At 39.7% G+C, this 14,588-nt stretch overlaps 1 protein-coding gene and 1 long non-coding RNA gene across 6 annotated transcripts; one reads left to right on the top strand and one right to left on the bottom strand.

The window, feature by feature from the left end:
• The first annotated feature begins 36 nt into the window (after positions 1-36).
• On the top strand, positions 37-4,036 carry LOC135598708 (uncharacterized). The gene is made up of 2 exons (XR_010481670.1): positions 37-640; positions 3,203-4,036. It is a non-coding gene; the product is annotated as an uncharacterized LOC135598708 (long non-coding RNA).
• On the bottom strand, positions 1,002-14,116 carry LOC135584534 (auxin response factor 11-like). Of its 5 annotated transcripts, none has more exons than XM_065092927.1 (15): positions 12,251-14,115; positions 11,979-12,091; positions 11,297-11,395; positions 11,157-11,204; positions 10,406-10,558; positions 10,252-10,336; positions 9,901-9,991; positions 7,822-7,986; positions 7,602-7,721; positions 5,749-5,824; positions 5,516-5,651; positions 4,331-4,660; positions 3,003-4,243; positions 2,718-2,908; positions 1,002-1,441 (listed from the first exon to the last, which is right to left on the bottom strand). In XM_065092927.1, exons 1-15 carry the CDS (start codon positions 12,348-12,350, stop codon positions 1,342-1,344), a joined length of 3,048 nt encoding a protein of 1,015 aa, XP_064948999.1. In that variant the 5' UTR covers positions 12,351-14,115; the 3' UTR covers positions 1,002-1,341. The 5 variants fall into 5 exon arrangements, with proteins under 5 accessions (XP_064948999.1, XP_064949001.1, XP_009411339.2 ...); XM_065092929.1 differs by having other exon boundaries at positions 11,148-11,204; positions 11,979-12,108; XM_065092926.1 differs by having other exon boundaries at positions 1,003-1,441; positions 11,148-11,204; positions 12,251-14,113.
• Between the last annotated feature and the right edge of the window lie 472 nt (positions 14,117-14,588).

The following is a 14,588-nucleotide window of genomic DNA, read 5'->3' on the forward strand; positions in this document are numbered from 1 at the left end:
GGTGTTATGTGGGCTTAAGCCCAGTCAAATGGCCCATACACTCGGCCTCGTAATCCCACGAGCTCAAATAAAATCCTCAAAAGAAGATTGATTACTCGTGCATTAAATATCTCATAAATATTTTTTTATATATAAAAATAATAATTTAAGTAATTGATGTAATTTCTCTTGCAAGCTTTTTTTTTTCTCATTTATGCCCACTTAAATTCTTTTTTTTTTTCTATGTGAATCCAACCAAACTTTACACATTATTTGTGCTTTATGCATTATTTTTGTTGGAAGAGAGAAGACACTCAAACTTTATACATGACCTTTTCACGCCTACCTCTGTCTGGGCGATGGTGGGGTCCAGATCGGGTTTGATGTCGGAGGTGGAGTTGCTAACCGCGCCACTCGGGTGGCCGTCAGGAACGTCACCTCGAGATCGGCCGAAAGCTGAAGCAAGAGTTCGTGGCGGCTCGGGGCCTCTCCCCGCTGCTCCTCTCGCCGGCTCAGAGATTTCCCTTCCAACGACTCGGTGTTCGATCTGGTGCACGCGATCAACGCATTGGCCGAGGGCGGCGCCCCGTCGCTGGGGCAGACGAGCCGCACCATCGAGGCGCTCGAGTTCTTCATGTCGGCCGGTCATTTCATCAAACAGGTTTGCTCGTTTACTGTATTCCAAATAAGTGAAACATGGGACTAATTATGTGTGTAAAGTCACTAATTACGTTCATTAGGAAGGTGATGCAAAGAAAGAAGTAACTATTCTATGCTCACAGCAGTAAATCTGCACTGCATTGTCTTCAATTCAGCTTGTGTATCAATCATTGGTTAATCATTGATTAACCATTTTGCTGGATTTGGAAGACTGTAGCTCAACTTCATATGCTGTAGACATGTCAAAGGGCAGATAGCTGTAGGAGTTGGTAACATCCAGAAACACCAATTTTGCAGCAAACATAGGAATGGAATCCTTAAGTTACATGAACATTCATACTTGACAGCATTGTTCCATTTAGTGACATCCTTTCTTTACTTTGGCAAGAAATAACAGTAGGGAACCACTGCTACACTAAAACCCACACCAATTAAACCGTTTAGGTTTTACATTCCATACAATAGCCATCATTTATGGGCTTCAAGTGATCGCGAGATAAATGCTTCATTGCATGAAGCTTTCCAAAAAGCATAACCTTTTCTCACTTGAACGAAAAAGAGCAAATAATATACAAGATGGACGGGAGAGGAAAAAATACAAATAGTTCGTTGGGAAACATTAGATGTCTTTGCTTCATTCTCCGAGCTGCATGGTCATCGCGAGCAATGTCTTGAGAGATGTCTTTGCTTCTACTTGATGGTTCATGCAAAACCATCCATCAGTTGCATGCCTTCCTGGCTCATCTGCTGCACTTCAGAAGGTGATAGAATTCTGATGCATTTGACACAGCTTATGAACTCCCTACGGGTGCAGAGAAGCAATCAACTGTTAGCAATTAGAGAGACATGATATAGCTTGAACTAAATCATTCCTTGGGTGGATATTTTATGAACAAGACATGGAGCCATGATAGACTTGACGGTCAACCGATTAAAAACCCCAATGAGATTATTGTTTTCAGATTGGCTTTGGCAGATAGACCATACAAAATGATGCTTGAAATATACTTAAGAAACTATGATTATATGTAAACTGAACACACAACAAAAACATTTCTCGGCAACGATATCAAGATACTCAAATTGTGGTATAAAATGGCTGTCTAAAGAACACTATCAATAACTATGTTAAGAGAGAGAGAGACAGAGAGAGAGGAAGTAGAAAATTATAATGGCAATGGACTAAAGATGTGCTAGGAACCATTATGTCTATGTATCCTAAAGATGCCATTATAATTTTCTCCAATTCCAGTATTTTCTTCCTTTCTTGGTGGTTAGAGCACAAGAAGGATTCTTGGGGCCATCCCAGCAAAAGCAGACACCACAAGCCATGCATCTCTGGCACAAAGCTGCACTTATCAGAGTTCAGCGACCTGGAGAGGACCTTTATCCCGTCAGAGGACAACCAAGATGGTTAGGATGCTATCGACCATGACTAGACAGGAAATTTCCTTTCTGTTTTTGCTGAAATCATGCAATCAACCATGACTCCCCAGCTTCATAGCTCGGGGAGGAAGACTAGTTCATTCTTGCAACTTAACCATCCAAGAAGCATGCACGACTTGGTGCAACAAAAGCAACTAAATTGAATAGTCAAACTTGCATTGGTCATTCAGTAATCAGGACAATATTCTTGAATTGGTATGCGAAATTTATGTAAACGAGGATCCTTAAGGTACAAAATTTGACATAGCTCTATGTCCTTATTTACTCTTAACATGGAAAGGAATCCAAAGTCAATGTGGGTAGGGTAGCTCAGTCAAATTTGTCTGGGAAGAAAGATAACCCGAGTAAACATTTGAAACCTAAAGCTCTATGATCCACATGATGGTACTCTCAAATTTCCGTAATTGTGGGTTTGCACCACAATACTAAATTTAGATAAAATAGGTGCACAAATGATGAGAAAAAGGTCTATAGTGAAAGGCCAAATCACCTTTATATACAAATTACAAAGATCTGAAGAAAAAGAATATTATTAAAACATATTTCAGAAAAGATGAATCTTATTGGGCTTATTGGGATATTAATGAATCTAAGCAATTGCATGAAGAAGGGAAAGGAAAGTCGACACTTACTCCCATGGATCATCCCCAACCAGAAGAACATCATTTTCATAATCTACATAAACAAGCTTCCATTCTGAACCTCGTGGATCATCCAGTTGTCCCTCTAATCCAAACATGCAGGCAACTGCAGATCTCAATTCACAATAATTGCTAAAGCGTGTTACATCAATTGATCTTCCAACAGATCCTACTTTTTGAACCTGTTCAACATAGATGGCATCACTTATTAGTAAAAAAGATAATTTACTTTGTTTATTCTTGAAGTAGTTCCAATATTCGAAACTAGTATTCCACCTTAGTGTATGTTCTTAAAGGTTGTTGACATGCTGGCTTCCTGGAACCTCGGTATAAGCTGTAATCATTTGTAGCTATGCTGGCAGATGATGTACCTGCAGAGCTGTCAGGGACATCTTGTAGCGAGAACACTGAGTCTGTCATTCTTTTTGAAGTAATGTGAGACATTGATTCCTGATTTGAAGTGAAATTACAAACAGGCATCACTGAAGGAATTTGAAACCTGGAAGATCCTATTGGACTGAGGCCGTTTATGGCCACACCTGGAACATGGCCCATATCCATGCTTTCATTGCTAGGGTCGAAACGGAGATTGCTAATTGTCTCACCCTGGTTGTTGCTCTCCTCGGACAAGTCCATTACCCCATATGAGTTAGATACACCCTGCAACACAGTGCAGTCTCCTTGAACATCTAAGTTGTGAACCTCAGATGAAAGGATGCCTTGGACAAGCAGCTCATCATCTAGCGAGTTTAATTGTGTGCCTAAAAATTCTTGAATATCTGTTGTGATGCGCTGGGGTGTTCCTGAATCCGAAATGCAAGAGAGCTGAAATGTCTCTGTGGGCTCAAAATTGTTGGGATTTGCCATAGAAGATATATCTGCAGAGGAAGTTGTAGCATTTTCGGCTGCAGAGAGATAAAAGGAATCCAGCTTACTGTTAATATAGGGAAATTCTGGAGTCTTTGATGAACCCATAAAGGATTGAAGGCATGAATGCTGCGTCATCCAATCATCATTATCCAAGATAGGATGCGAGCAGTCCTGATGTGGAAGTAAGTAATTTAGATTGCACATGTCCGATGATTGTGCTGCATGTAACCCAGGAGACTGTGTTCTAGATGGATCATTCTGCTGCTGAACAAGTTTGTGATCACTCTGTTCCTTCACTTGTAGGGCTGGATTGGCAGATATCTGAGCTGCAAGATTCACACGATCAAATGGGCATGTACTTGTAGAACTTTCACCATTTTGATGTTTTGACAATTGGTCCATGTGTTCTGCCAGCATGTCATGGGAAATTGTTTTGATCATATCATCCGATTGACTATCCAAATCTCCAGGAAATGCCACAGAAGCCACCTCTGACTGCTGAGGAATGGATTCATGCAATGATGCATCTTCACTCCCCTGCAGGTTGATTCCATTCTCACCTCGTGCATTATGATCTTGAAAATTTTGTTCATGCTCTGCTGGACGTGCTTCCTCACGATCTGATACTTGGGACTTCACTTGTGTCCCTGATACGAAATCTAATTTAATGCCCTGGGTGGGAACCAAATAAAGCCTATGTTCTTGTGATACAACATTTTGTAAAGGATCCATACCTTGCTGTGGAGAGAAATGTTGTATCTGCTGCATTGCTGCTGTGGTGACTACTTCCTGCTGAGTAGAACTTCCCACTGTATGCAGTGCTGGCATAGTTACTGAGAAGCTTCTTGATAGTTCACTATTTCTAACATTCTGCAAAATACTGGCATATATGGACTGGTGATGTGCAAGCAGGCCATCACAATTAGGATTACAAGGCTTGTTAAGAAGCCTTAAAAGATTTTCTGACCCAAGGCCGGTGAAGAAGTGCTGTGTGTCGACATTGCCATCTTCAGTTGGCTTTGGAAATGGTTTCAAATTTACAAAATGATTGTTTATTGCAGGACCTGCAACACATAAGCAATATAATCAAGATGTTACAATCCAAAGTGTATGACATTATGAAAAGAATCACAAATCTGACCCTTCAAAGCATTAATTTGCACATGCACATTCGGAAACAATATTTATTTGCAGCTGTCCCCTTAAGGTCATGGTCTACTGACTGCTGTAATCCTAATATAAGTTTAGGCTACTGTCAAACCAATCCTCAAAGCACATACATACCTTTTATTTTGTTGACTTTATCATTAGCTATTGAATCTAACTTTGGTTGGTTAATGAAATTTTAGTGGAGTGCATTTTGCATGATAACAACCACACTTTGACATTGTCAGAATCTTTGCTAACCAGGAATGGCACTGGTGCAAATAAATTACACTTCATGATAAAATGATTGTTGAAATGGTATTATAGCAAATGTAGGAAAATTAGGAACATAACTAAATGGAAACATTTCCACAGCATACATCAGACTGGTATCTTATATTCCAGTAAATCTTAGGGCTAAGGGTTCCTGGTATTTCTAGCCATGTGTCCACAGAAAAAGGAAAAGTTATATTGTGCTGCATTTTCAAATATAATATTTGACAAAAAATTTAGTTCATTATTAAACAAGATAAAATTCCTAGGAACCAAAATATGGGCAGGATATATCACATTATATATCTCAAGGAGAAATTTTTTTTGCAATGAGAATAGAATTTCACAAACAAGTTCTACGTCAATCTTTGGTTCCCACCTGTGCTACGATTAGAAAATCACATAAGAAATCAATGTGATAGCAGTTTTTTTTGTCACTGACGGTTACAAACAAGAAAAGCCGCAAAGAGTTATCTTCAAAGCAATATGAAAATACTCACCTACATATCCAGGAAGACATTGTCTTTTTAAACTTGAAGTTACATTAGGAAATGCAAAAAGACTTTCTGGGGTTTCAATTTCCCATAAGCTGACCCTATCAGGTCGTTCTCCATAACCATGTTCATCCCATTCCACCTGGAAACACAAAATTAGCGCAAAAGGAGAAGTCAATCATTTTCGATCATCAACATTGATCTTTTTATTGTACATGCATGAGCAAAAGCTGACTCACTTGCAGGTTTCGCCACCTTGAATTAGGCCATCTTACAGGATCATAATCACTGATACCTACAATTGTGCCCATGTATCTACAAGAACAAGCAACACATTTTAGGATGTTAAATCCTATTAAAAAGAAGGTCCATAGATGCTACATAATGAGTTTACTGAATTTGTAGATCTTAAGCAACAAAGAAAATAATTATCATCCGGCACATTTGGGCAGCATGATGCAAATTCACATAGATATTAGATACATTACTATGTTGGAATACAAACACATACAGATGTGCAAAATTCATGTTTATACATCACATACTTCTAAGCATGTAGACACATCACTTGAAAATTTTCCCCATGGTCATTGAGGCAAACCACTAGGAAAATAGCTAAGCTTATCATTACCAATAAGATTGTTCAGAAAACCATAATTGCCTAATTAAATGAATCTATAAACTTTCCACCAAAGGAAGGGCATCATCTATAATGGTGTAAGCCAGGTTCTGTTGGGTGGAGAAGTGGCAGCTTTGAAAAGAAGGCATATGCCTCAAGAAGAAGAGCCCCTGAGAATGGCCATGTGCTAAAAGCCTAAAACCAAAGAAGCTATATTTATTTATATCTCGTGTTTCTTCATATTAAGCAAAATAAACTAATGCAGTTTGATTGTAATAATAAAGATAACATGTCCAGCTAATTGGATTTCTTGTCCTGGAGAGAATTCTTATGATTCAAATCAGTGGAGGTATTGCATCATAATAAACTACGTATAACACTGCAGTAATGATTGACAAATAATGAGCACCTAAGGACCGTGGAAATAGAAGTTAGATTTTGGCCTACTTAGGTGTGAGTAAAAATACATCATTGGCAGTCTGAACCAATAGGTCAAAGTAAGCCTTTTCTGAAGATTTAGAAATTCCAAGTTTTCATCATGACAAATTCGGTAGCAAAAGAAGCAAAGAGATCCATCAGAGAAAACAATGAACTATGGGATTCATAACGGAAATCACGGTCAGGTGCTACTACCAATCGGCAGCTGGACCAGTATGGTTCTGATATGTATCGACATACTGATACTTGGTATGTGTTTGTATGGCCTGGACCAGAGAGAAATAGGAAGATAAGAGGGAAAGGGGAAAACAAGGTGAAGAAGAGGGAGGAAGAAAGGTTTGGCTGAAAAGGACGAGGCTTACCAGAGGTCAAGCAGGAGGCAGCAACCCTTACAAGGTGGAGAAGGTAATGACAATGGGGCAAGATGGAGGAGGCATTGGTGGTGATGCAATGGCGAGAAGGAAGTGGCGAAAGAAGGGAACAGAGAGAGAGAGAGAGAGAGAGAGAGAGAGAGAGAGAACATATATGAGGAGGCAAACAAAGGGAAAAAAAAAGAAGAAAATAGATCTTGATATTGAACATATGTGATCATGGAGTAGGTCTATCACTCAGTACACCATGTTTAAACTCTAAAATCTGGTTGTTATGCTTGGTATGGTAATCATACCAGGTAGTATGAAACAAAACTAAACAATAACTGGTGGTTCATGGTCGAATCAATAAATACTATGCATAGTTTGGTACACCAGTTACAATGGTATGAACTAGAAATGGTTGGTCCACATACCAGTTTATAATTGGACGGTTAATAACCAACCTGTATCAACAATTATCCCTGATTTTAAATAACTTTAAATTATTACATACATGACTAGTACTGTTACATACTCGAAATCACAAATAAATAAATATTTATGCTTTGATCCCATAGAACAATTGCTATGCTTCAACTGACAACAACTACCATACCAACAGTAAGAATACAAAGTGATGATAGGAATATTTAAGACTACAAAGTGATGATAGGAAAACAACCTGCGTTTACTTGACTCCTCAGTTTCAAACATCATGCCAAATCTCATCCCAATTGATACCTGGGTATACGCAGCTTTATGATACTTGGTTAAAGGAATTATAAACTCAGAAGGACATGCTCTGAGAAAAAAACAAAAGAAATATTAATAAATAAGAATCAAGAACAAAAATAGCTCAAAGTTTTAAAACATGGTGATCAAACAAGAGAAAAACAATGTACCTAGGATTATAGTACACGGTGAATGGGCTCCTATTTGCTGCAGCATGAGCTGCTGCAGCGAGGACACCAATATGCATACTGTCAGTGGAAAGTACAGATGATGTTAGGGCTGTTTGTTTACGGTTGGCACGTCTAACACCCAAGAGTAGCTGTGACTTCTCATCCCTGTATGCACTACACATTTCATTAGTTTCTAGTGATGATCTTTTTTTACCGAAAGATAAAATACTCAAACTAGCCCCACCCCCATACAGCAATTCATAATGTGCAGGTATATACATCAAGTAAAACCAAAAATCTTCAGCTATTCAAATAGCAATTCCTAACATACTACCTTCTACATAAGCACAAACTTCCAATATATTGCAATTAAATAAATTTTCAATACATTATTCATGTGTCAACCTGCCCAAGGCTTGATTGTGTTCCGACTAGCATAACAACGATTATAAAAAAATATCTGAAGCCTACTTTCTGGTTTCACATAATAACAAGCATCTAATAAAGGAAACATGGGAATGTCTGCTTCCTTGTTCCCCATACTTGAGCTCTAATAACAGTCTGAAAGGAACAGAGTAAATCATTTCGGATTTGTCTTCTCATAAATTGACGACTTTTCATAGGGGTGACCTTTTTTTTCCAACCCATCCAACATACCTGAACCAACCTAGATGAGGGACAAACAAACAGATCCGAGAACAGCCCCATTGTTTGAGATGTAAGTTCCAGCAAAAACTTCCCTCACTCTAAGACCAGATGAGCTCCAACTTTAGTCATTTGATCGAAGCAGATCATAATTGCTTGGTCACTATTAGATTAAGTTGAATGGATCAAGGTCTCACTCAGATCAAATCTTCATTCTTTTTTATTTTTATAAAAAATGTGGACTAGTAGGTATGCTTTGCATTCTCAGTCAATAATCAGGATGAGACCAGTTTGGTGCACATTTAGAAGAGATTAGTACAAAATTGTAAGTTATCTTCATATGATATATAAAATGAAAATCCAAGTCAAACAATTTTCAGTAGGTTTCCTTTTCAGTACAACAATTGTTCATAAGACTCCTCTATAATTGTTTGATGTCATGGATTAGCTTATAATGGATCTGCAAACCCTTTATTCCTTAAATTGTGCATCAATAATGTCAGAAAGCCTTCTGTAGGGTATATAACACACTGATTAGAAATGGACATTTGGGAGTTCACATGCACAGAAATCTCAAACTTGCAACAAGAGTTAGTCGAGATTGGGTGGCATGGACATGGAAAACATCTTTAAAAACCTATGCAGTCAGAAAATTGTTTATGGATCCACCTTAAGCACGTCATGCCATCAAATAACTCCCAACAAGCCTTACAATTATTACATTAGCAAACTATTAAAACGTTTCAAACTAAAACCTGCATCTCAACAGTTCATCTGTTTCCAACAAGGTCAGGTTTGAGTTGACTAAAAGAAGATTATATAAATAAAATCAGAATTTATTCAACCTACTATAATGTCCATGATTCGTATCTGGGTTATAGGATCTGGCGATTTTATGGTATGTTCGATATTGTCTAACTCTAGCCCATACCTAACTCTTACCTAACTCAAGTTTTGATTTTTGCCAACCTGAACTCGTCAATAATTTGTTACTTTCACACTCGTGGTATATGAAATTTCAGCGATACTATTGGAAGGACGAAAATTTTCATGAGGCATCTTCGCAAGAGCATAATCATGGGAAGTCCTTGGGAGATTTTTTTTTTAACCCTCATGATGTCTTTAAATCAGACTATGTCCAGTTAGTTTCCAATTTGTTTGTATAAAAAAAAGAACAGATAAACATGAACAGACCAAGAAAATTATCCTTTAAGAATTTCAGAGAATAACTCCATGTATTCTGTGAACCTGGACACTGGCTATAAGAAATCTACACTATATCTTCTATGATCTTGTAGAATACAACAATTAAAGCAATGAAAGAACAATCATTCAATAATTTCCAAGTTTCTAGGTTTTGAAAAGCCAATCCCAAGATCAAATTGCAATATAATTACAATCAGAAACATATTTCCTCATGTTCTGCCATTTTACCTGATAAACAAAACAGAATCACCAGCTTTAAGCCTTTTTGCACCCACAAACAGACTCCATCCAGTGGTCAAAAGATGTCTCTTCGGCTGTCCTGGAAAGAAGAGGAAAGCACTCCGTTACTTACAACACTTGTCTCGGTATAAATAAAAGCAACATGGTGGAACTCTATATTTGCAGAAAATGCTTATTTGTGAGCACAAGAGTATGGGACAAAACAATGCAGGATATCCCTACTTAAACCATTTGTTGAATTTCTAGGAAATCATCTAAGATGAGAAAGTTGGAATTTGCTAGAAAGTAATTATAACAACATGGTTGTAATGGTAAACCAAAATATGCCTATACTCCTACCACGATAGATGTGTCGAAATGTCCACAAGTTATCGTGCAAATCCCTGACAATAAGTTCCTGATTTGGAGGTTGCATTGAATAATCCTGGGAAATATAAGCAAGTTTAAAGGCATGTCCAATAGAAAGTCAGCAGAAAATTAACCAACTCCTCACCAACTGTGGAAATAACTTTTCAGCAGCCCTTCGAGGTACTGAGAATCCACCATGTGTGCTAGTATCACTTGCAGTTAAAATCTTACAGAAGAACTCAGTTGGGTGCTTACATCTAGTATGACCTAGATCTGGAATAGGAAAGACATCATTTTCCTGAAAGGAAAAGAGAAAGATAAGAATCACAATACTAGTAGGAATCCTCTCTTGAACTAATAGCTCTGAAAGTACATTTTAATTTTCACTATAATGCCATCATATCTTCATGATAGTGTTGCATGAGCCATGAAGTGCTGGATTGCAAATGCAAACTTCTAAGTCACTGTAAAGCACTCAGGTCTTACCCACCTAGTGAACATCTTCTCTCAACTCCAAGTCTTGGAGAACAATATTAGGAATCGACAAATGCACACTTTTTTGTTGCACTCTTATAGTTTCACCTTCTCAAACTAAAATGAGTTGTAATTGAATTCTCCCACAAGAAAAGAGAAGCCTCATTTTAACTAACAAGATTAACTTGCACACAGACGTAGAATTACAATATGTTGTGACTGAATCTCCAAAAGCTAAGGGAAAAACATCAATTAGCAAAGAAACTAGCATAACTTTGGTTTCTCTCTTTTATAAAGCGACATAAAAGCTGTCTAGACAAGATCAACAATTATTACGAGAGAAATCTGATTCCCAGAAATGGAAACATAAATATCAAAATATGTAATTCAACGAAGCAAGATGAAAATCTTACAGAAGTTACTGGCTGAAGGGTCATCTGAGCATATATTTCATCCGTCTCCTTGTCAGCCTAGGAATATGTGCCAATCAGAAAAAGGCAAGTATTCATAAATATTTTAAATAAAGAAATCGTAGAAAACCAACATCACCTACTATACTCACATGTAGTGTAACATTGTGAACTTGGCACATCAATTGAGATGGGAGATCTGTGTAGGCAGGAATCTGTGAGTTTGCTATTTTTCTAGTTGAAGCAGTCACCTGACAAGAAACCAGAAGATAATTAACAAACCAAAGAATGAAAAGATTTAAATTTTTGCAACAATAACTGGATCAATATCTTTTTCTGGCTCAGAAATTATGGCTAAAAGGAAACTTGGCAACGTCGACCATCCCATAAATCACAACATATCCAAATCTACCCAATAAAAATTTGTATGGATATGTAATGTTTAAATGTGAGTTGCATTTAATCCTGCCCAACATATTTGATTTTCGATGGCGTTCCAATCATAATATGAATCAAAGTTTTGAAACTTTTATCGTGCAGAAGAAGCCATTCTATCAAAATTTTAGTCTTTCATTCTTAACCCAGATCACTCAAGTGTTAATCTAGGTTTGTTAGAAACTTTCTGGACAGATAAGACTGTTGGTCAAATCACAATTAAAATCAATAAGACAAGAAATTTGAAGTCTGTTTTTCTATTAACAAATGCTTGTGCAAATTTTTTAATGTCATTTTGCTGCCGAAGATTCCGAGCTAGGTGATCTTCTGGAAAGATGATATAAAGACAAGACAAGAATCTGTATCCACAATACATGAGATGATCAGAAAGAAAAGAACCTGTTCACTGTGTCCCTGTGGAAAATAGTATACTAGGCTGCCAGGTTGAGGCAATGATACAAGTGGTCCAGCACAGGCATGCCAAAGCTCAGAATTTAACACCTTTCTTGCACCTACAAATAATAGTAAGCTGAATATTTTCTTCAATTCAATAACAAGTGAATGAACAAACAAAAAAAATCTCAAGTAAATGAGCAAACTTCCACCGAATATTACAGTTATGCAAAATTAGCATTATACAAGAAGGTGCAATGAAGAAGCAAATCACTCACTTGGCTTGCTTGGAACTTCACCCAAGAGCTTCATTTCATCTAGCAGTGCTGCAGCGCTGTTTAGACCGGCGGCTCGGACATTTGCTTGAACGGAAGACATCTTCAACCAGCAATCTTAGAAGATTAACTTGAATTGAGACAAAAATGAAGGCAGAATGCTCAACAACAGCCTCTCCCCGCAACAGAAGAGGAACCTCCACGCTGCGCTCTTCATCCCGTGAACCAAAAACCTCCCTTAAAACACCCTAACACGAAGTCAGTGGTGTCACATTCCAAACACCAGAAGCAATGGCCCATTGAACATACTTCAACAGCATTAGCATTCGGAGGACACCACTTTAGCATCATCCACTTTACATCTTCAAGCACAGAATCGCTCTTTTCTCGCAAAGAAGCATCTCCCGAGCATCAGCGATATCCGTCCCGGCAGGATGAAACATGCAGCATCAAAATCCCATCTTTAAGCTGAAACTCTCATCTTTACTCCAGAAGCACCGACTTCTGAGCACAGAAGCGTGCGTCCGGCCAGCAGAAAACGAAATGAAATCGAACAAGTGTTAGGTCCGAAGAAGCCAAAGTGGCAAGATACCAAATTGTCCAAGTTCACTGAGAAGGAATCAATCGATTGCAGACGCAGTGGTAAGCACCAAGACCTGTAACTTGCTTGCAGTGGGCCGGCTTATAAAGCTGCGGCGAGAGATAGAGATATATAAGAGGGAGGGAGCGACGTGGGCCTCCAATGGTCGCCGTCGGTGGGGGGAGGAAGGGGAGGAGGAAGAGAGGAGGGCCACCCGCTGCTGTAAGAAAAGGTCGAAATTTTTGTTGGCAGCCAAAGAAGCACGCGAAACTATAGCAGCATTGCAATGAGTAGTCGAATTCAGTGCACTCCTTTTTATCTTTTTATTCCCTCTTTTCGCCATAAAGATACCGACCTTTCGTCGATGGAAGACGCCATGATTCACCTCTCTCTCTCTCTTCGAATACCCTTGGCTAATCCTATTCTACCATCCATTGATAATCGTCGTCGATCTCTTTTCCTTAATCCCATTGCTACGTCATGCGTTTTCCTTCTTTATCTTGTTTTCTTTACGAAGCAAAGCGGCTTCTTTAACTCATGGTCTGCTCTGCTGAGTGTTGTGGCAGCTTTAGGAAGGGGAGCAGAGAAAGACGAGCACTACACGGAATCAGGGGAACTGTCGCAGAGTCGTTGCAGCAGCGGCAGCAAGAGAGAGACAGAGCACAGTTCTAATCAAAGGAATGAACAGGGAGGGCTGCTCATTCGTCCATACTCTGTCCTAAAGATGAGCAAATATATCATCACCTCACCGTAATGCACTTAAGCAAGAAGATGGGATAAGCTTTGTGCGAGAATCTAAGCATCCTCGGAGGTCCACTACAATGGGGATTACAGCGACCTAGGCTGACTGAATCCCCAGTCAAATCTAGAGAGAGTTCTGCTACGCAAGGAGAGCAATTGATTTGTGTAGAAAAGCATATAGCTTTGACCGCGCAATTAGTGCACGCGTGGTTCTTCAATGTCTTGACAGAGATCAAGATCACTCTTCACGCTCCAGCCATTAGGAGCGGCAATGGGAAGTCTCGTCACGTACGTTTCGGGGGGTTGTTCGAGGGAGGAGTGACTCCACCCTTGATGCAAAGCCTAACGAAGCCATCGACGGCCGCGGGTCCACCCAGCGGCCAGGGGAGGGGTAACGCTGCGATGCTGCTCGCTCCACACGCGACAGGCCCTCCTTTGGTGACGTCAGGCTCGGACGCCAAAGACAAACGGGGAAAGGAGAGAGAAAGACAGAAGGAGAGAGTACTGCTCTGCTCCTCTCTGTCTCTCGATCTCTCTCTCCTCTCGACCACCATCTCTGTTTCTCTCATCATGGCCTCCCAAAAACGTCACCAAAAGCAGCAATTTGGGAGCGAGAAAAGGCCGGCACCGCTCTGCTCTTTTGGAGTGGGTGCGTGAGAGAGAGAGAGAGAGAGAGAGAGAGGTGGGGGGCGGAGTCCAAAACGTGGGATGGAATGAAGAGATCTAGCTAGGGTAGGGAGAAGCTAGCTAGCTATGCGGCACTTTTTGACTACGTCTCGTCCTTTTTGTCATGGGACCTGCGCTTTTGTCCCATGCATGCATGCATGCGTCGGCATCCGCTATCGACGATGATGCCAGCGGACGGCACCGATCGTGGCGCGGCGATCGAAGTGCACGCGCAAGCGGTGGTGTGCGTGGTGGACCGCTGGTGGTGGTGGTGGAAAGGAGAGGGGGGATTGGAGGACAATAGATTAGGCCCCGACCTGTCGCCCCCCCTTCCTGCAACACACTGCGTTGGAA

This window comes from Musa acuminata, chromosome BXJ2-1 (genome assembly GCF_036884655.1).
Source record: "Musa acuminata AAA Group cultivar baxijiao chromosome BXJ2-1, Cavendish_Baxijiao_AAA, whole genome shotgun sequence".
In the NCBI taxonomy this organism is placed as follows: domain Eukaryota; kingdom Viridiplantae; phylum Streptophyta; class Magnoliopsida; order Zingiberales; family Musaceae; genus Musa; species Musa acuminata.